The 19,478-nt window shown below is 45.9% G+C and overlaps 2 protein-coding genes across 9 annotated transcripts; one reads left to right on the top strand and one right to left on the bottom strand.

Moving 5' to 3' along the window:
• Window positions 1-2,628: 2,628 nt before the first annotated feature.
• On the bottom strand, window positions 2,629-19,075 carry HNRNPH1 (heterogeneous nuclear ribonucleoprotein H1). 8 transcript variants are annotated; one of them, XM_090020923.1, is made up of 13 exons: window positions 18,939-19,075; window positions 11,707-11,841; window positions 10,297-10,452; window positions 9,946-10,089; window positions 8,143-8,281; window positions 6,923-7,101; window positions 6,455-6,550; window positions 6,243-6,376; window positions 5,929-6,064; window positions 5,721-5,804; window positions 5,534-5,584; window positions 4,090-4,182; window positions 2,629-3,398 (listed from the first exon to the last, which is right to left on the bottom strand). In XM_090020923.1, the coding sequence occupies exons 1-13, from the start codon at window positions 18,985-18,987 to the stop codon at window positions 3,280-3,282; spliced, it is 1,515 nt and encodes a 504-aa protein (XP_089877049.1). In that variant the 5' UTR covers window positions 18,988-19,075; the 3' UTR covers window positions 2,629-3,279. The 8 variants fall into 8 exon arrangements, with proteins under 8 accessions (XP_089877049.1, XP_089877051.1, XP_089877052.1 ...); XM_090020925.1 differs by having other exon boundaries at window positions 6,455-6,526; window positions 18,939-19,073; XM_090020926.1 differs by having other exon boundaries at window positions 6,243-6,355; window positions 6,455-6,526; window positions 18,939-19,073.
• Window positions 12,664-18,730, top strand: LOC149856158 (deoxycytidine kinase 2-like). The gene is made up of 7 exons (XM_090020928.1): window positions 12,664-12,829; window positions 13,309-13,424; window positions 13,557-13,750; window positions 14,098-14,245; window positions 15,505-15,620; window positions 17,496-17,595; window positions 18,595-18,730. Exons 1-7 carry the CDS (start codon window positions 12,724-12,726, stop codon window positions 18,616-18,618), a joined length of 804 nt encoding a protein of 267 aa, XP_089877054.1. The 5' UTR covers window positions 12,664-12,723; the 3' UTR covers window positions 18,619-18,730.
• Window positions 19,076-19,478: the final 403 nt, after the last annotated feature.

Below are 19,478 nucleotides of genomic sequence, written 5' to 3'. Positions count from 1 at the left end.
AAATGAACTCCTGCAGGTTGCTTCTATGTTTTGGGGGCCCTACAGTAGCAACATCCAACTTCAAACCTTGTTACTGGTACACTCGTTAAAATGCAAGCAATACTATATCCAGGCATGGAGTCACTTAGTGATAACGTGGGTAACAGTTGGAAAAATCTAGGTTGCTCCTGGGTGTGCTGTTCTTTCATGAAGGCAGTTGTTCCCTGTGGGCAGCTTGTTTGCATTGCATCCTTTTGGCCCTTGCAAAAATCAGTTGGCTTAATACTAGAGTTCCAGGAGCTAGAAATGCACAATTTGCCTTCTCACCTCACTCAGCTACCGCTGTAGGCTAGAGACTTTGTCCACATAGGTAGAAGCAAGTTGCAAATTACTGCTGACCTGATCCATTCTGTCAAAGGCCTGCCCAGAGGCTTGCATTTTGTGTGCCTACTAGTTTAAAGTGTGTAATTAGAAAAATCTTCTTTAAGCTTCGTGCTTAATTCCCCTCCTCATGAGAGAGATCATTATGGGTGCCTGTGTCTGCAAATGCTCCAGATTCTGTGAATTCAGTCCTGAACATTTGCCCTGTTCTCCTTGCATTCTTAGCTGTAAAAGGGTTCAGTTTACCACACCACTGGCTTTCGTGAGTGCAAGTAGAAGGGAGGCTCATTTAAATAAGGACTCTGCTACTTCTGGTTTTAAGTGGGAGCTTTTTTCTGGCTACCATTGACATCTTGACTTTCCATTCCTGTGAATAAGTCTGCAATTACATCCACAGACAAAGCCCTCTCAGCACTTTTTCTTTATACCAGCCTTTGGATTAACTGTGCATGCTATCATGGTGTAGGAATTATGAAATGTGCTGTAATTACACAATAGGGGGTGGAATTGTATTATATCAGATACAAGCTTCACAATTCCAGAAATGCATGATTTGAGACCAGGCTGTCCTGACAGTGTGAAGAACTGTACCTAATACAGGCACAGGTAGGTAAATGGAAGAAGTTGGTATATAGCAGACGGTAGCCTCAGGAAGTCTGGGGTGAAATTCAGGATAAATGTGTAAGCAGCATTGGTTCTGGGGAAAATGAGCAAGCTGATCAACTTCTGGAATTCAGGTGCTACAATGAAGTCTTTGGCAGTTCTTTGCTTGTGCCAGTGCAGCTGTGTTGGAAGCAGCCGGCCAACATGAGCTATCAACCATTGATCAGAAACAATAAAGATAAGGCTAGGGATCAATACTTATACTAACTCTACTGTGTAGCTGTGGTCACAGTCAGTACAACACTGCTCGCTAATACAGAGTTGGTAGTTTAGAGCATTTGTTTAGAGTGATTTTTATGACTGCTATTGGCCTTTGGGTTTAATGAAATCTAGATGACTGATGTAGTCAATTTAATGCCAGGTCCAAGAGGAGCTATGGCTTAGCTTCCTTCTAAGTATGAAAATCTAATAGCACTAATCCCTCAGTTCATTTGAGTGGGCAATGTTAACTTTAGCAATTGCTACCCTGAGGGATTTATTAGTTTTAATACTTAAGTGCCCTAAAGGATCAAAGCCATGGAATGGCTGATAGCAACAGGGGGCTGAGGTGCTGAGCACAGATCAAACAGCAATCCTTTCAGTGAGGTGGGGCTGCAGGTCAAGCAAAGGGAAGAAGCATGTGGCCAAGGTGAACACAGCATCAACTTCAAGTTATGGGGGAATAGGGAATAAACCAGTGTTTATATAACATCATATACCAGCCTTGTCCAATGGGGGTGAAAGGGGAGTCAGCTGTAATACTACTGCTTGAACGGAAAAGGTGGTGGGTTCTGGAGAATGGACACACACTCCCATCTGATCTTGAACAGATAATGGCAGTTGCAGATGCAGTCAGCTCTAGGTCTCATTACAGGAAGCTACAAGGGAGTTCATGGGAGTTAACACTTTAGAAAGGCTGAGAAGAGCAAGAACTGAAAAGGTGTGAAAGTTGAGGAGAGAACAGGTCAGCCAGGAGTGCAGTGAATAACCAGAGTGGGGTATAGCATATAGTTGTGTTTGAGCACTGCATCACACACCCTGGTTCTCTGCAGGGCTGCTGTTAATCTGGGTGAGGGGCCAAACTACTCTAGCTGTACACCTCCAGTACACAGTCGCTCACATTTAATCACTTTTAGTGCTGGCAAAAGAGCATTAGAAGAGGTCTGCTAATAGTATGACTCAGTTGATTTCACCAGCCTTGGGTAGCAAACAGGTTATTCCATACTTCAACCATTACTGTAGTGCCATTTCAGCTTGGAGGCTGCTTGTAGGAAGTGGGCAGTCCTTATCTGCACAAAGGCAGCATAGATCATCTAACAGGGCAATTTATGCTGCATGGTTTGTCCATAAAGGGCTTCATTCTGCCCTATAGCTTAAGAGGCAAGTCAGAAAAACCTGCTTCTAGCAAAATCAAGAGCTAGCAAAAGCAAATTTCAAGTATCACCATCTTTACTTGCTGGCTTAAAACTGGTGCTTGGCACAAAAACATAAGAAATCCAGGCATACATGCTACTTCTCATGCTAGTAGCTGGTGATAATGAACAGCACATACAGCCTGCAACTCCCCACCCCTTCCTCCAAGTCAGGAAGGCTCATACCAAATCCTTCCAATAAAAGGAGAGAGAGTTCCAGTTTTTAAAAGGAAGATTTATTTAACAAGTTTCACTTAGCGCAATACACCTAAAAAGGAAATCACGATACAATGAATGATTAAATCAAGGCCTCCGAATTTTATACGAACACCAAGACCAAAATCCTAAAGTAGCCGTATTGCATTTCAAACATGTTTCCCCATTAACTTAAAAAAAAAAAATTAAACGTGCCTTACAGGGTATTAAAAGAAATGAACTAGAACTAACATGCCAAATGTTCACTTTGAATTGCAGACACAGCTCCTATATTGTTTTTACAAAAAAGCATGTTTCTCAACATGTATGCAAAACAGTGTTGGATGTAATATGGTCGAAGAGCAACACTTAACATAATTCAAAACAGCTTTAAACCTAAATACGCTTACTGCTTAAATACACTCCTACAACAAAACTAACTTGAGAAAAAGCTGAAAATTGTTTAACAGTTATAGTCTTTACTCAACTTTGTTATTACATCCTAGATGAATGTTCTTCTGTACGTTCAAAAATACTGAACCTGAAGTTTTAAAATAACAATCCCGATTTCACTTACAGTAAAGCATAAATCACAAGCTCGTATTGCAAAACTGTTAAACTTAGTTTTTTGTTTGTTTTTTTTTAAAAAAGATTGACCAAAAGTCAGCAGTTACATTCCCCAGCCTCCACTCATGTTGGACATGTTGGACATCCCCCCCATTCCGTTCACTCCCATGGATGCACGGTTCCCACTGCTGTAATAGCTGCTGTTCATTGCACCCTGGCTACCTGTGGGGAGAGGGAAGACAGGCAAGTATTATACAGCTAGACCATGTCTCAGTGTACCTGCAGCATCTCACCAGCCAACCCCTTCCCTTCTAGGCCACCTTGCACACTCCCATATTAGTAATAAAAAATAAAAAACCCCAACTTCCTACTATTCAAATAATGTTTTTGCTACTACTTCTTTAAAAAGCCAACTGCAAAACCATTTCCCAGATTCTAATAGATGTGATGAACAGCAGTAAATCCTGCCATGTTGGCTGGCCCCCAGACTTCTAGTGCAGTCTGCTGTTATCCTCCAAAAACAGGAAGCTCTCCTTGGCCAGAAAAAGTAGAATCCGCCATTTCATCAAGGTATCACTCTCCATTTCTACATGGAAGAGCAGGAGATGGGCTATGTTTCCTTAAACTGGAGTGTAAATAAGTTTATTTCTTCTTGTAAAAAAATGACGTCCCATTTCCTTTACATTTCAGGCTTGGATGTCCAAGTACAACTTTCAGAAAGCTTCTCCTCCCCCTACCCCCAGGGAACTAGCTGCTATAGTTCAGGCCAACAGTGAACAGTGTCAATGCATTAAAGATGGTGCTGCTCAGCCTCTACCTTTACCCTTGCACACCTACACAGAGATTTTGGCGAAGTGTGCTTGCCAGCCAGCTGTATCAGACACCCACCTAAGGCTACTGAAAACCATCTTACCATATCCACTCATGCTGCTTTGACCACCATATCCTCCTCCATAACCCCCACTCAACTGCTGGTTAGCTGGACCACCATAACTGGATTGGTTTCCTTTCAAATTAAGGATACAAACGTTAAAACCTTGACTATCAAAGACCTGTCCATTACAAAGGTCTACAGACTACATACTACCCAACTCAGTAAAGCCCTGCCCAATTTGGGGACTCGCTGACAGCGACAGTATTCTCTCCCTAGAAATGTTCTAGTTTTGCTTATTGCAGGAATTCTATTCTTATGCTTCCAACCGCCCACTTCAAAAAACTACCAGCACTTAAGCCTGGCTGAATAATCAACACCATTGGGGGGGGGGGAATTCTACTGGCCCTGCCCTCTTATCTAAAGTCAGTGCAGTCTGCAATTTGTAAAAAAAAAAAAGAAGTCGGAAGTCAAAGCATCTGAGGTTTTAAGCCCAAAAGCATTCCTCAGCTACTTGTGACAAGGACTTCAAAGTGTTCTGCTAGACAGAAGGTTCTCTACCCATGCTTGGAACTCAGGAAGGGAAAGATTTATTTTACTTCTACAACTTGAACTATGTAACAAGCTGCATCACTGAGACTTTTAAATGCAACTGTTTCATTCTTTAAAGCAGTGCAAGATACAAACACGAAGCTTTATATTTGCTGTTAGATAAATTGGGGCTTAGATCCTTGCCACAGCCTCTATTGCCCCTTTTCAGAGGTATGGTGATGGTCAATACTAGGACTTTGAAGGTCACCTGCCTCAGCTTGTACGCCTGGAAGGGGGAGCATTTACACTCATTTAGGAGTTGCTATATTACAGGGTCAGACCACCACTACAAGAACTAACTTCTAGGATGCCTAACTTTCATATTTTAAAGTCTGTCAGATACCTTTGCATAAACTATTGCAGTTGAACTAAACTTAACTTTAAGCTTAGTCTTAAAAGCATTACATTTTGCAATCAGCGTGCTATAGGAACAGCATCCACACGCATACACCCCCCACACCCCTCCCAAAAGCAGAAACCAACCACCACTTTAGGGACTTATCCCAGGAGACCAGTAAAGTAAATATCAAGAGGGGTATCCAATTTGTGGATTAAGAGTAGAGAAGGCTCTCTCTTCAAAGGCCAAATCAATTATATAGTTCAACCTAGTCATTTTGCACCCAATTTTAGAAGTTTGGGGGGGGGGGGAAGCTTAAAGCTTTCCAAAGCAACTTTAAGCTCAACTTTTTAGACAAGAGTCAGTTAAGTCAGATACACCCTCCATCACCACCCTGGTCTGGAAAGAAAGGGAAAGGGTGACTAGCATCTCCCACATCATTGGTACAATCCCATGCACTCCCAAAAAGCATTCATCTCATCACACTCTTCACATTCAGCACAATTTACTTAACAGCCTAAGTAACTGGTTGAATGTATTCCCAAAAGGTTTATATACCTGGCAATGTGCTAGTGTTCCAATCTTGGACTACCCCTTCCGATTCCTTGACTGTGTGATTAAGACAGAATGTTGAATTTCAGTTTTTATGCCAGGCATAACAGTAAGCAGGAGCTGTATAATATATTAGCCAGCTTCGTTAAAATAGGAAGTGTTGCTTTTAAAATGCAGTTAGATTTACACATACCCATTGCTCCCATCATCTGACTGCCATATGCACCACCACTCCCTCCTGCTGTGGAATTCAGGAAGAGTTCTACATATCTGTGTTCTGAAAAGAAAAGAGGTTAGAGACTAGTCTCGCCAGAATCCACATCCAGGCTGGCCTCCATATAGTGACCTGGGGAGGCTTGTATGTGGAAGGAAGTCTAATTTTGACAGGTGGACAGACTTACGCATATTTGCTTTATCTTTGGACATGGCAGCCACAGCATCCTCATGAGTAGCAAATTCAACATCTGCCTCTCCAGTCACTCTACCATCTGGTCCAATTTCAATGTGTACTCTTACAGGGTTTAGAGGCGAGAAGAACTAGGCATAAAATTCACATGGTGTTAAAACATACCTGCCACTGACCCCACGCAACAATTCTGCAACAAGCATTTTCCTCTTCAAGGCAAAATTTCAAGTTTAAATGCTATCAAGGCTTACAATAATTACCATTTCAGCCAATTACTCAAATGTAGCACAGAAGAGTATTCAAACTTACGTTATAAATATCATTCTCTGTTGCTCTGTAAGGTAATCCTCTCATGTGTACGCAGTGACCAGTCGTGCTTTGGAACGTGGAGCTTCCGTCACCATATCTGTGGTCGGACATCCCTGTAGAGAAGAGAGTCCATTCTAGGTCTTTCAGATGTATTAAAGTTACTTCGGACATGTATTGAAATTTTGTTTAAATTCCTATTAAAGAAATCTTACCTCTTCCAAATCTATCAGAGCCAAAGCCATATCCATCATTGTATCCATTGTAGTCATCATAGCCTCCATAGCCTGCAAGATGGACAAGAGTGTCATCTACAGAACAGAAAATGTCATATGCTGCATAATTCGTGGGGGGAGATTCAATAGCTGCTTGGAATGAATCAGTCAAACATACAAGTGAAAACAGCCCTTGTTAAACTCAAAACACCCTTGAAAGAGCACCACCTCTAAATTTTGCCCTTTTTTGGAGTTACATAAAAAGAGACTACAACATGTCAGTCAACATTTCCAACACTACAGATTCATTTTTGAAGTCTCTGGGTTTATCTTGCAAACTAAGTGTTTGCACATCTAATATACTGTGTTTGCATTAGCACCCATGGTGCAGCACCACCCTGGTTGAGAATCAAAGTTAGACTATTCAAACTTTTTAGAAGTCATAAGGTTCCAGGTGCATAGACGTACCTCCACCATAAGCTCCACGTCTCATCCTTTCAAAACCACTTCCTCTGCCAAGACTGCTATATCCCCTTCCAACGCCTGGCCTGTCATATGGGCCTGGCCTCTGCATAGCCAACAGTTTGCGGGGAGGATCATAATGAGTACGCACTTCCGCTCGACTACTCTTGAAGATTTCAATATACCTGGAAATGTTTTCCATACAAGATAGTCAGTCTCTCATTCCAAGCACAAGAATATCAAAATCAGCACAGTTTAAAGTTAAAAGCAAAACATTCTAGTCATAGCCTTGAAACTGGCAGGATATTTTAAGCCAGATTTCTTTATATTATATAGGCAATGACATTCTACTATTTCACTTTCCAATTAGTGAATTTCAAGAAATTACAGTTACTGAAGGGTTTATGCGCTCCTTATACTTCAGAGTATCCCAGCCTTAAGGGTGGGGGAGCAAGTTAGTTCCACCCAAAATTTAAAATTTGTAGGTGTTGGGGGGCAGGGGAAGGGCGGGGGGAAAGCAGGAGGGAGATCGCTCCACTCAACTCAGTATTTTTTGCTCATGTGGCAAAACATATTGAGGGTTAAAAACCTGGTCTCCACCAAGATTTAAACCCATAGGTTTTTAAAAAAAAAGAAAAAAAAGCTTTGCATGAGCTAGTCACCCCACCCTATGCTTCAGTAATCCAGCATAGGCAAAAATGCATGCTTCAATGAAAAATAGTCACAAGTAAGAGAGAATAAAAAACCCTTTGTGACAATTTCTTGAAAGCTATGCTCATTATACATGGAAGATTAATATAGAAAGAACATTTGTTACATTTCAACAAGTTTAGAAGAAATTATCACATTTTCTTATGGTAATACAGTGCTATGTGTGTCTTTACAGCTAATGGCATAATTAGTGCTATTTGAGAAATTTAAAGCCATAGTCTCTCAACTTTGTCAAATCTCAGTTTCACACTTTAAACTACTCAGTTACCCGGTGTCTACCTAAGTGTTAAATCTGCTTTTAGTCTGCACGCATTTTAGGAAGTTTGGGTTATGTGCACACATTGCACATATGCAAACAGTTGTCAGCTTGTGACCAAAGTTACAGATCAGAACTACTAGATTAAGATGTAGTGGTTTGGGAATCAGCTGATTGTCTTTTTAAGAAGAGAGAATATGGATTTAATTAACATTTACCATAAGAAAAGTGACTTATCCAACCAACCATCCATCCCCACCTGTGCCCTATTCTTTCCTTGTGTTTCTTTAGAGCCTTTTCAGCTATTTCCTGTGAAGCAAACTGCACGAAGGCCTCCCCCGTACTCCTCCCCTGGAAGTCCACCGGCAATGTTATCCCATTTGGCACGATTTCCAACCCTTCAACCCAAGGACAAATAACCCCAGTAGGGGGCAATATTAAAATCACAAGCCCAGTCATGAATTTTTCTTATAGCTTTAAAATATACCAGAATTCTAATAAAAAAATTTACGTGAATGGTATGCTGGTTCTAGATAAACAGTCTAGCAGAAAACATGTCAACATGAAACTCCACGATCACATACCATTCAATTTACATTCTTAACCCATCCTGCTGTGCAAAGAACCAAACGTAGTGATGCATTAGTGCAGGATGCATTAAGAAACTCACATATTAAATAAAGCTTCTTAAGTACTTTACAGAATACTCAAATATTGTTGAAATTCATTTAAAAGTCAATATAGTACAATTAGCTTTACATAGTACAAGTATTTACTTGAAGTTCACAAAAGAAACTGATACTCTTATGCACACATTTCAAAGTCTAAATTCAGTATTAGATAAATATTTTTTTCAAAACCACTGCTTTAGTAAGAGAAATTCATGAATTACATTTAAAAATGTTAAATTTTTAAATTGAAAAGATGCACTGTGTATGTTAGGCACATTTATACAACTTCTAATGGTTTACAGCAATTACTCATTAACCATGCAAATAGCAAGAGTCAAATCAGGCAATTTACACACTTAAACTGTTAATGTTCAATATCACTACTTCACTAAAAATACATAATATAATGCAACTGTTTTCTAACTGAAGCAATGGTCCATTTCTAACCTACTTTCAAAAGCAAAAAATAAATAAATAAATAAATAAATAAATAAAAAGTAAAAGCAAATCTCAGTCCTGTTTTTCAAATCTATGCAAAAAGTTAGAAATCAGGCATTCTAATATTCAATAGTAAAGGACGATTCACATTGATGTTGACACTTTCTGCTTTCAAAACATTAGCAAGTTTAATCCTAAGCAACATTCGATTCTTATGCATTCATACTACTATTCCAATTTCCAGAACAATTGTCAACATTATGTAAGTTGGCAAAGATTAACGTTTTAAAATAAAAAACAAAGACAATTTCTTTAAACCTGAATCTTAAACCCTAAAAAAAGTTTAAACAAATGCTTTAAAGAACAAAATAAACAAAAGAGAGAACACATCTATATTCAGATCACTTTCAAAGTCACATCATACACTAGTTTTATACACGTCTATACTATTTTCTCTCTCTCAAATTCGAGATAGAAACAGGAGGCAAAGTCTAAGCGATTCCACTCACGTTACTGACTCCAACAATGAAAATTTTTCAGCCATTTACAGGTGCTTCAGTAAACAGCGCGTGTGGAATCATTTAAATTGAGAATAAGAATTTTAAACTCCTTTTTAGGGCAAGAAATGCATACTCTGTAATTAACTGGAATGCAACTGTTCAAGATAAATATTTAGAACTAAAAGAAGGTTCCCAAAAGTCACCAAGTTAACCTACACATTGTCTCATTTGACCCACATTAAGACTTAAAAAAACAACAAAAAAAAAAAACACTATTGGCCTAGTCAATAGAGCAAATGGAGCTTTTATTTGCACATATAATCCTATGCAATCCACGTAATCTAAAACTGGAACAGTCTGCACTACTGAAAGTACTACTGGGCAACAGAGCAGTGCCACTGTAATTCTAGCATTAACCAATACTGCTACAGCTAATGCTTATACCCCACATACCTGAAAAAAACTGTACAATTTCTTCTTTGCTACAGCCAAATGGAAGTCCTCTAAGACGTACAAAACCATCATTAGCAGTATCAGGGCTGTTGGGACCCGTATGCTTCAGAACCCAATCCATTTCAACGTTGTTTGACTTGAAAACTGTAAGAGGCACTTAGAATTAATGCATTTTTGAATGCAGCAAAAGCAGAGTTAAAGTCATTTACCTTTTGAGAAGCTAGTCAACTGACAAAATACAGTACATAAGTTTATCATATCTCCATGCATTTAAAACACACACATTTAAAAAAAAAAAACTAAAAAGGAAACAAATACACTTAGTCAGGTACTAGACCAATCAAGTCAAACCTTCAACGTATCTGTGTCCCATTGTTTCTCTGTCCTTTTTCAGAGCCAGTTTCACATCTTCCTCAGTTTCCAGTTCAACAAATGCTTCCCCGCTGGGTCTGCCTTCTCTTGTGTAGATGAAACGAATACCTGAAGCTCCATTCAGAATTTTGCATTCTGAGACAAAGGCAGAACAATCTGGTTAGTGATGCCACTTCCATGCACCCCAGCGCCTGCGCTCTACAGCTAGTACAACACAAAATGCAGGTTTTCCTTCTCCAGCTCAGGTGGCTAAACACAGCGAAGTGACAAATGAGCAGTCAGCACCGCACACCAGATGGAGAGAGATGAAAACATTCCACGAACGTACTTGAATCAGGGGGTCACCGATCTACAGCCGGTCCCTGACCTAGATGAAAGGGGCCCACTGAATTGTGCCTGGATCCAGATTTTCAGCTGTGCCTGGATGGACCTTTTAAATCACTATCCAAGTGAAATGGTGAGCACTCAAACAACGGACTGCTTGTCCTCCTGGAGGGGTGTTGATTATAGCCATGTTGGTCTAAGGACACAGGCAGGCAAGGCTCTTTGGGTCCATGTGCTGTTCCCCCCCTTCCTCACTCCCCCTACTTGTTTCCTTAGAAGCAGGCAAAGCTGTTTGGTAGATGTGCTGTTCCCTGCTCCCCGCCCCCCAGTTATTTAGTTGGTCTAATATCAGCCAAGGCTCTTTGGGTAGACATGGTATTCCCCCCCCCAACTATTTAGTTGGTCTAACATGGTCTAAGAACACAGGCAGGCAATGATATTTGGGGCTACACACTACCTTTTATTAAACCAACTGAATAGCTGGAGAAAAGGCCTTTGCAAGCTTTCGGACACAAGCGCCCTTCTTTCAACAACCAGGGCTGTTGTTTGGACTTGGAACTGGAAATAGTTGGGAAATCAAGGCGAGGCTCAGCATTCAGCATTTCCTTGTTTGCCGGCCTTTGCTGGCTCGGTGACTGCAAAGACCCCGCCCAGAGCAGAAAAACAAAAAGCAAAACGAGCTAGAACAAAAGAAACCAAAACCCCGGAAAGAAACAAACAACCAAAACAAGCAACACAAAAAGCACAAAGATAGCAAGAAAAACTCAAAAAATACAGAGGGAAGACCAGGGAAGAAAAGAAAGGCTGATGGTAACGATAACAGCAAGCACCGCCAGGCCGGAGGCCGCGCACCCACGAGGCCGCAGGCGCAAGGCGGTGGCGGGGCCGCAGTGCCGGGCTCGGGGCGCCCCCGTGCGGCCGAGGCAGGCAAGACCACGCAGGCGCGCTGCCCCCACCCCCGGGCGGGCCGCCCCTCCCCCCGCGTGCGCGGCGCGGTGCCGGGCGCCCCCTGGCGCAGGCGGCGTGCACTGCAGCGGCCCTCGGGCCCCGCCCGCCCGCACTCACCGGAGAAGAAGCGCTCGACCTCTTCGGCGGAACAGGACCAAGGCAGGCCGCGCACCTTCACCACGTAGCCCTCGCCGCCCTCAGCGCTCAGCAGCATGCCCGAGCCCAAGCTGGGCTCTGTGTCGCCCTCCGCGGCTGTGGGCAGAGACAGCACGTGAGCCACGCCCGGGTCCTCGCCCGGCGGATAGAGCGCGGCCTCCGCAGCAGCCGAGTTGGGGTCCTCCATGGCGGGCGGGCGGTGAGAGGCGGGCGCAACGGAGCGAAGGTTGAGGACGCGGCAGAGACGCGGCCGCTATGGCGGGAAGCGCAAGGCCACGGAAGCGCGAGGCGCAGGCGCAGAAAAGGGTCGCGGGATGCGCAAGCGCGGTGCGAGCCCCGCCCTTCCCCGCCCCCCCCCTTGGGCCCGCCTGCGCATGCTCCGCCGGCCGTGTTGTTAGCCTCGCACTCGTCCTCCCCCTCCCGCACCTCGCGGGCGCATGCGCTCCTCCCAGCCGCTGAACAAAGCCGCGGCGCCCGGGCCCGCGCAGGCGCAGTGCGGCCGCCCGACGGTGGGGTACCCCCCGCACGTGGATCAGTACCGACCCCGGGGAGGGAGTGACGATAGAATGGAGGGGGGGGGTGTCCCTGCGCCCGGCACAGCTACGGCGTGGCCCGTTTGCAGACGCGGGGCAGGGAGGCGTGTGTCTGCGCCGACGGGCTCGACCGCTTCCCCGACCTTGACGCGCCCCGTCCAACGGAGCCCGCGGGGGCCAGGAGAGTGGTAGGAGCAGGGGCCGGGGCAGCCTCTGTACTACGCGGGTCCCGGGAGTCGCTACAAAGTAGCGAGCGGGGCCGGGAGGCGCCCGGCGCGCGAGGCCCGGGAGCCCAGACGGGCTGCGCCGCGGCCGGGGGCAGCGGGTAGGGAGGCGGAGAAGCTGCACTAGTCAGACGGGGGCGGGGCGGGGCGCGATTGGCTGGCGGAGGCGGGCCCGGGACGCGCGAACTGCTGGTGCCGGCACCCAGCGCCCCGCTGTAGCCATGCGCCCCTCGGCCAAGCGCCCGTGCCTCGGGCCCGCCGCGCCCGACTCGCTCAATAACAGCTTCCAGAAGCGGCTCACGAAGGTGTCCATTGAGGGGAACATCGGTGAGTGGGGACGGAGTCGCGGGCAGGACCCCCCACTCCCGCCCCGCGCTCGGGGCTTGGCGCCAAATCCGTGGCGGCGGGGCGGGGCGGGGGCTCGGACCCGGCCGCGCTGCGGCCTCCGCAGCGCGGCCAGGACCGAGCTGCGAGCGAGGCTGGCGGATCCCGCCGCCCCATCCTGGCCGCTGGAGGCTCCCGCGCAAACTCGCTGCGAGCCGCACCCGCGCATGCGTCACCTCCTTTCCCCGCGCGCCGGCTCCCGAAATGGCCGAGCCGGACACGCGCCGTGCCCTCTTCCCCACACCCCCACACCCTGGTGACAGTGCGGGCTGCGGGCCCTGTCCACGCCCGCCAGGTTACATGGGAGAGGGAAGCGAAAGCCAGCGGCTGAGCCGCTGCTCCGGCCAGGCAGACGCGAGCCCCAGCTCTGGGGCCGGCAGGCCCACACCGGGGCCCGTTCTTCCTCTGGTAATGTTCCGCAGCCGCGGGGAAATCCACCTTCGTCCGCTTGCTGGAGAAGTACAGCGAGGAGTGGGAAGTGATCCCGGAGCCCATCGCCAAGTGGTGCAATGTCCAGAGCGCTGACAGTGAATACAAGGTAGGCTCGCTGTGTTTGTGGGGGGGCAGAAGCCCCGGCTCCCCTTTCACTGCTGGGGGTTAGGTGCTGGGCTCCTCTCCAAATCCGGAGGGGGAAATCGGTCCCACCACAGCTGCTCTGCTCTCTCCCCAGGAGCTTACCTCATCTCAGAAGAACGGAGGGAACCTACTTGGAATGCTGTATGACAAGCCAACAAGATGGGCTTACACCTTTCAGACTTTTGCCTGTTTGAGCAGGGTCAAGGCACAGCTGAAGGCCGCCTCGGCCAAACTGCAGGAAGCCGAGCACCCAGTGCAGTTTTACGAGAGATCAGTGTTCAGTGACCGGTAAGTCGGCTGCATCCTTCCTAGGGACCTCAGAGGTCTTGCTAGCTCACTGGACCTGTTCTTACGCCGCTGTCCAGGGAACTCAATTGTGCAGTTCTAGCTAGGATTGTGGAATTAGCTGTGACTAAAGTGAAACTACTCAATGCCTAGTTGTTCAGGAAGACAACTAAAAACCCCTATCTGAAGCTAAAGTAACTAGACAAAGCTAGCGTTCATGCAGTGACTGTCCTGAGGAATCTGAGGATTGGGTTCTCAGTCCAGTAATTCTCATTAATGAGTCCTTTGTAAGCTGTACAAAGGATTCTTTACTTGGACAGTAGCTAATTAGGAGGCGTGTTATGTTACAGGTACGTGTTTGCTTCCAATCTGTTTGAGTCTGGATGCATCAATGAAACAGAATGGGCCATTTATCAGGACCTGCATACATGGTTTCTGACTACCTTTGAATCAGACATGCAGCTGGATGGCATCATCTACCTCAGAACCACACCAGAGGTATGGCTAGACTTATTCATTAAGTAAGCTTGCATTCTCTCCTTTTGCGAATGCTTGACATCAGAAGTCAAAAGAAAATGGCGTACCTATTGTAACAATGACTGTTTCTGTGGTGCAGAAGTTACCTTTCACAGAAGTGAACTGAAGTGGCTGCGTTGTGCTGACATTGGGGAGTAGGGTCAAGCAAGGGTAAGAGGCCTCCAGAAAATTGACTGGAAACCTATGTAGAATCCAACAGAGTTCCACAGAGTTTTGCACTGCTCCTGCTAGTAGCTACTTGTCTCAGCACCCAACATCAAATATTAGGACTTGGCCCGGGATAGGTGTACAGTATTTTCAGTGTTAATCATTACTGTAAATTCTTGTGCTTTACTATCTAGGCTTTCAGTACAGAAAAAAAGCAGAGTATTCATACTATATTTACAGTGTAAGTAATAGATAAATCCAAGTGTATTTCTCAAACCTGGGTTAGATAGTGCAGCTAGACAGCCATCAGAACACAGCACCAACCACTTGCAGACAAGCAACTCCGGCTTCCAGGTCAAACAGGCTACAGCTGAACAAAGCCCTTTTTTCCAGACTGTTATTTTGATGTTGGCAACTGTAGAATGTGCTGACATCCAGTGCAGTCACTAAGGATCCTAGACTGTCACAGACAGCATATAGTTGTGGTCTGCAACTCAATTGGTTTTATTTTTTAGCAGAAATAAGTAGTCTCCATCCCTTCAAATCTTTTTAGTGGAGAAACTGGAGAACCACTGTCTATCAATGCAAGTCCTTCAGATAGTCCAGAGGCACACACAAATGGATGCTAGAGCCAAGGGGCAGTTATAAGCGATCCTGTCAGCCCAAGCATGGATTACTCAGAGTTGAGACTTATTGAGAGCCTGCTCATGCTTGATTCATTCCATTCAATTTCATTTTTATTAAAGCAGTTAAAAGAATTTTTTTTTTAATTTTTAAAATCACTTTAAGCCTTTTTTTTTTTCCACCTTAAAGAGGAACATGCATCTACAGTTGAAGGCACAAGAACCAAAAAGGAAGTTTAAACTTCTAAAAGAGATGAATACATTAAGCTGCCTAATGTGCTGGAAGCAAATAAAAGCACCCAAGCTACGTCTTGATAGACTGTTGAAGTCATGCAGTTGTCAGTGTAAAGAACACCTCATGACTGCTGCACTGCCTATATGAAGCAAGAGGCATGTTTGAGTGCACATACCAAAGAACAATTTTAAGCATACCTTTGTTTACTCTTGCAGAAGTGCATGGAAAGACTACAAATTCGAGGCAGGGAAGAGGAACAAGGAGTTGAGCTGGAGTATTTGGAAAGCCTCCACCACAAACATGAAACCTGGCTTCATGAGAGGACTATGAAGTATGAGCCCTTCTATATACATAACACTGTGGGCAGCTTGGGTGGTTAAGGCCTGACAGACTTATCTTACCCGGGGGGGCGCAACTACAGAAGGATTTATCTGGAAGAGCTGAATTTAGGCTGCAGTAGTTATCTACCTATACCAAGGCAAACTTGTGAAAGATCCCCACAGATCTGCCTCACTTGGTGTCAACCCTGGTAGGTACCCTAAGGATAATGATAAAGTGGTTTGGCTACGAGACCTCTTGCCCCACTAAATTAGCTCCATTTCCTGTAGTTCAAATGTACAACAGGTCCAGTCTAAGCACTTTGTAAACAATTCAGCCCATCCCAGAAGAATCAACTTTCTGCTGTTTTTCTTTAGAACACTACCCAGCTAGATGCTTTCTAAATAATTATTGCCTCTTACTACCTTTAAAGCTACCTATTGTAATTTAACTAGGGTTTCAGTGGGCCTGTCTACATGAGATGCTACAGTGCAGTCATCACTGCACATTTATCTGCTGCTTGCACCAGCAAGTACTAAATACTGCACAGTAACTCTGGTTACTGTGAATTTAGAGAGTCAGCTAAAGGATGTTCACCAGTGCTAGTGCACAGTACCTTAAAATACTGCGCAGTAAATGTCATGGCACACACAGTGCTAACACACTACTGCACAGTATTATATCTGCCACTGCAGTCAGTGTCTCATGTAGACACACCCAGTATTTATTATTATATTAATATTAATCCTGGTTTCAAAGTAACAAGTCATGTAGCCATTAAGCTTCTCTAGTGAAAGAAGCTGTCCATAAGAAATCCAGGAGCTCAAGTGAAGCAAGGTATACTGCACATTTTTCTCAGTTCCCCTCCTGACACTACTGTCTTTGTACTTATTTGGGAACTATATTTTAATGTTCATCTGGACAGCTTTTTCTTTTGAAGCCTGAAGTGTTGCCAGAAAGAGGAAACAGTGTTAAAATCCTGGCATTTTGTACAAATTGCTGCCAGGATAGAGGCATGGCAACTACTTTTAAACCAAGTGTGCTTGACTTTTTGTAGATTAGTATGTCTCCTATTCAGCAGAAACCAGGGATCCATTCCACTGTAAAATTACTGGACTCCCACCATTTAACATGCAAATATTAGGCTACTGGCACAGTCTATCCCTAATATGCTTAAATACAGGGGTGGAACTCATAACCTGAAATATTTAAAGGGAGGGGCAGAGGGGGGAGTAATGACCATTGTATGCAGTCTGGAGAGAGTGTCCGCTTCCCACTTGCTCTCAGGGTTGGAATGGGAGGGAGAAAACAAGTTTCTTGTATTAAAGTAGTTGAAGGCAGCCAAGTCTGCAAAGGCATATCAGAATTTTGGATTAAGCTTCCTAGTATGCTTCAAATTTTAGTATTTTTCCTATCTTAGTAAGGTGGGGAAGGAGAAATTAACAGATTGCTAAGTAGCACTTGGGGGAGAAGGGGCAGACAGGCAGCTCAAGGTCAACTTCCACAAGTTTTATTAATTTTAAAATGTATGCAAGCTGTCTAGTATGATCCCCCAACTGCCAGTTATAGCCTACTGAAGATGCCACTCACAGCTAAAGTTTGTTTTTTAATATAAAAAAAATATATATATTATCTACCTCAAATGGATTAGAGGTTAGTTAGCAGCAGAGGGGGGCAAAGCAGTGAGCAGTATTTCAAGAAATTCTCCTCCTTAATCCTGTAATGAAGTCACTGTGCTGACAACCCATTCCCCAGCAAAGTTTTCATAAAGGATGAGAGAGTGTGGAATTAGAGGGGGCCACATCCGGTGAAAGACCTTCACCCAGGTCTAGGGATACTTATAAACAAAAGCCTCTTCTTTTGGCAAGAGAAAGATACTTTCTTACAGGGTGGATTTTGACAACCTCAGAGAGATGCCCATTCTGGTCTTAGATGTTAATGAAGACTTTAAAAATGATAAAATTAAACAAGAGGACTTGATCGATAAGGTAAGAAAACAAGGTTTTTTTCAGGGGGTATTTACTCAAATATAAGGCCACTATGACTTACCAGTGTGAGCTGTTGGTGCCAGCAGCTTCATGCTGGCAAGACCATAATTCAAAAACTTTATAGTCAAGCTGCAGTAGTTGGTGTCTCTTTGGGAATAACTGTAAATATGTTAGTCGGAGATAGATTTAGCAAGTTCAGCTCTCTGTATTTTGTTAAATATTGCTGGAGTTTTAGCTGTAAAGGGCTAGGAAGTCCCATAAGGGAAGTGAGGCCTGGAAGAGCGCTAGCTCTGCCCTCTTCCTAGCCCCCGAAAACCCTATGGCAGGGGCTCCCAGCCTTTTTAGATCGCAGGCTGGCAAACCGCAGACCAGAAGTGACCATGGGACTGGCAAGCTGCAAACTGAAGTGACCAACAAACTACAGACCAGCAGCCAACATTTTATCAAGTATAAAAAAGAAAGGGTTGGCTGCCAGGTCCACAATATGCCAGTCACTTCCTGACTTTGGGTCTGGCAAATGACCCGTCGCACACCACAGTTGGGTGTCAGGAACCTGTGCCATAACCCACTGAACGAGAGGGAATGGAGGGGGAAAGACTGCAGGAACCTGCTAAGTCTTTCACACCAGTCAACGTAGGAAGATTAAGCAGCCAGGCAAGATACAAACTTGTTCCCTCCTCCCACCCTGTGGTTTATATTTTCAAGTCCCTTTAGGTACATGAGTCTGAAAGGCCCAATATTCATCTTATTCACACACGCCGAGGCTGCATTTCCCCCTCCCTTCAGCACACCCTTCCCCACCGGTACAGTCATCTCCGCGCCGTAGTGCAGGTTGAAACCCCCCGGGGCTGAAGCAGCTCTTGGAGGCAGTTCAGGGCAGGACAGGCGCAGCGCGGTGCAAGGTGGCTGGTGCCTCTTCTTAGGCTTCTCTCGAGGGCTTCAGGCCGCGGCGGCAGCTGTTTAAAAGCTCAGCATTGCCTGGATGTCTTGTTTCAACAGGTCAAGGCTTTCCTGAAGTCCTAACCGCTGGGAGACGCCCCCACCTGCGTGTGTCGTACATGCACGCGATATTCCCCGCACCGCGCCAGCTTGGCCCCCGGTTGTTTTTAATAAAGATTTGCAAGCCAACTCGGGCTGGGGGGGAACTTCCTGCCCGCGACGCCCCCCCCCGGCTGCCCCCGGAACACAGCGGCGGGCGGAGCCGCGAAATGGCGGCGCTGGGCCGGGCCCACGCGGATCATGGCGGAAGGCGGGCAGCCGCCGGGCTCGAACACTGGGCGACCGTTGGCGGGGGCGGCACCCGGGCCCCAGGCCCTCCCCTCCCCGCGGCCGCGAGCACTCACTCAGCCCGGGGATCTCGCTCTCGAGCTCTTCGCTGTGGTAGAGGTCCATGGCGTCGGTGGGCACTGGGGGTGTCTTCCGCACGCGCTGTTCGTCAACAGACCTGCGGCCTTCTCGCCTGAGCCGCTCCTCAGCGACCCGCGCCGCCGGCCTATAAATAGCGCGTGACAGGGCGCCGCGCGCTGACGTCAGAGGCGCCCTACCCTCCTGTGGGCGGAGCCAACTGCCGCACGCCGCGAGGGGTGAGCTGCCAATCAGCGGCACGGGGCCATGTTAGGGGCGGGGTTATGCTGAAGCGAGGTGGGTGTGCGCTGCTGGTTGCTATGGTTCCAGCCAAACCAATGTCTGAGGGGCTGAGTCCGTCTCGCGGCGTGGGTAAGTGACATGCCCAAGGCCGCCTTTGGGAAGTCTGTGGCAGAGAAGGGAGGGCTTCATGCCTTGATAAAGCCTGGGGGCCTCCTCTCTCCACCTGTAAGCAGGCCACACCTGCTGTGTAAGGTGGGCCACAAGCACAAAATAATTATCAGGCAATTCACTGGTTA

This window comes from Crocodylus siamensis, chromosome 10, assembly GCF_052110815.1.
Source record: "Crocodylus siamensis isolate JL-2025a chromosome 10, ASM5211081v1, whole genome shotgun sequence".
Lineage (NCBI taxonomy): Eukaryota > Metazoa > Chordata > Crocodylia > Crocodylidae > Crocodylus > Crocodylus siamensis.
The sequence above is the reverse complement of the archived record's forward strand: the minus strand, read 5'-3'. Positions and strand labels throughout refer to the sequence as shown.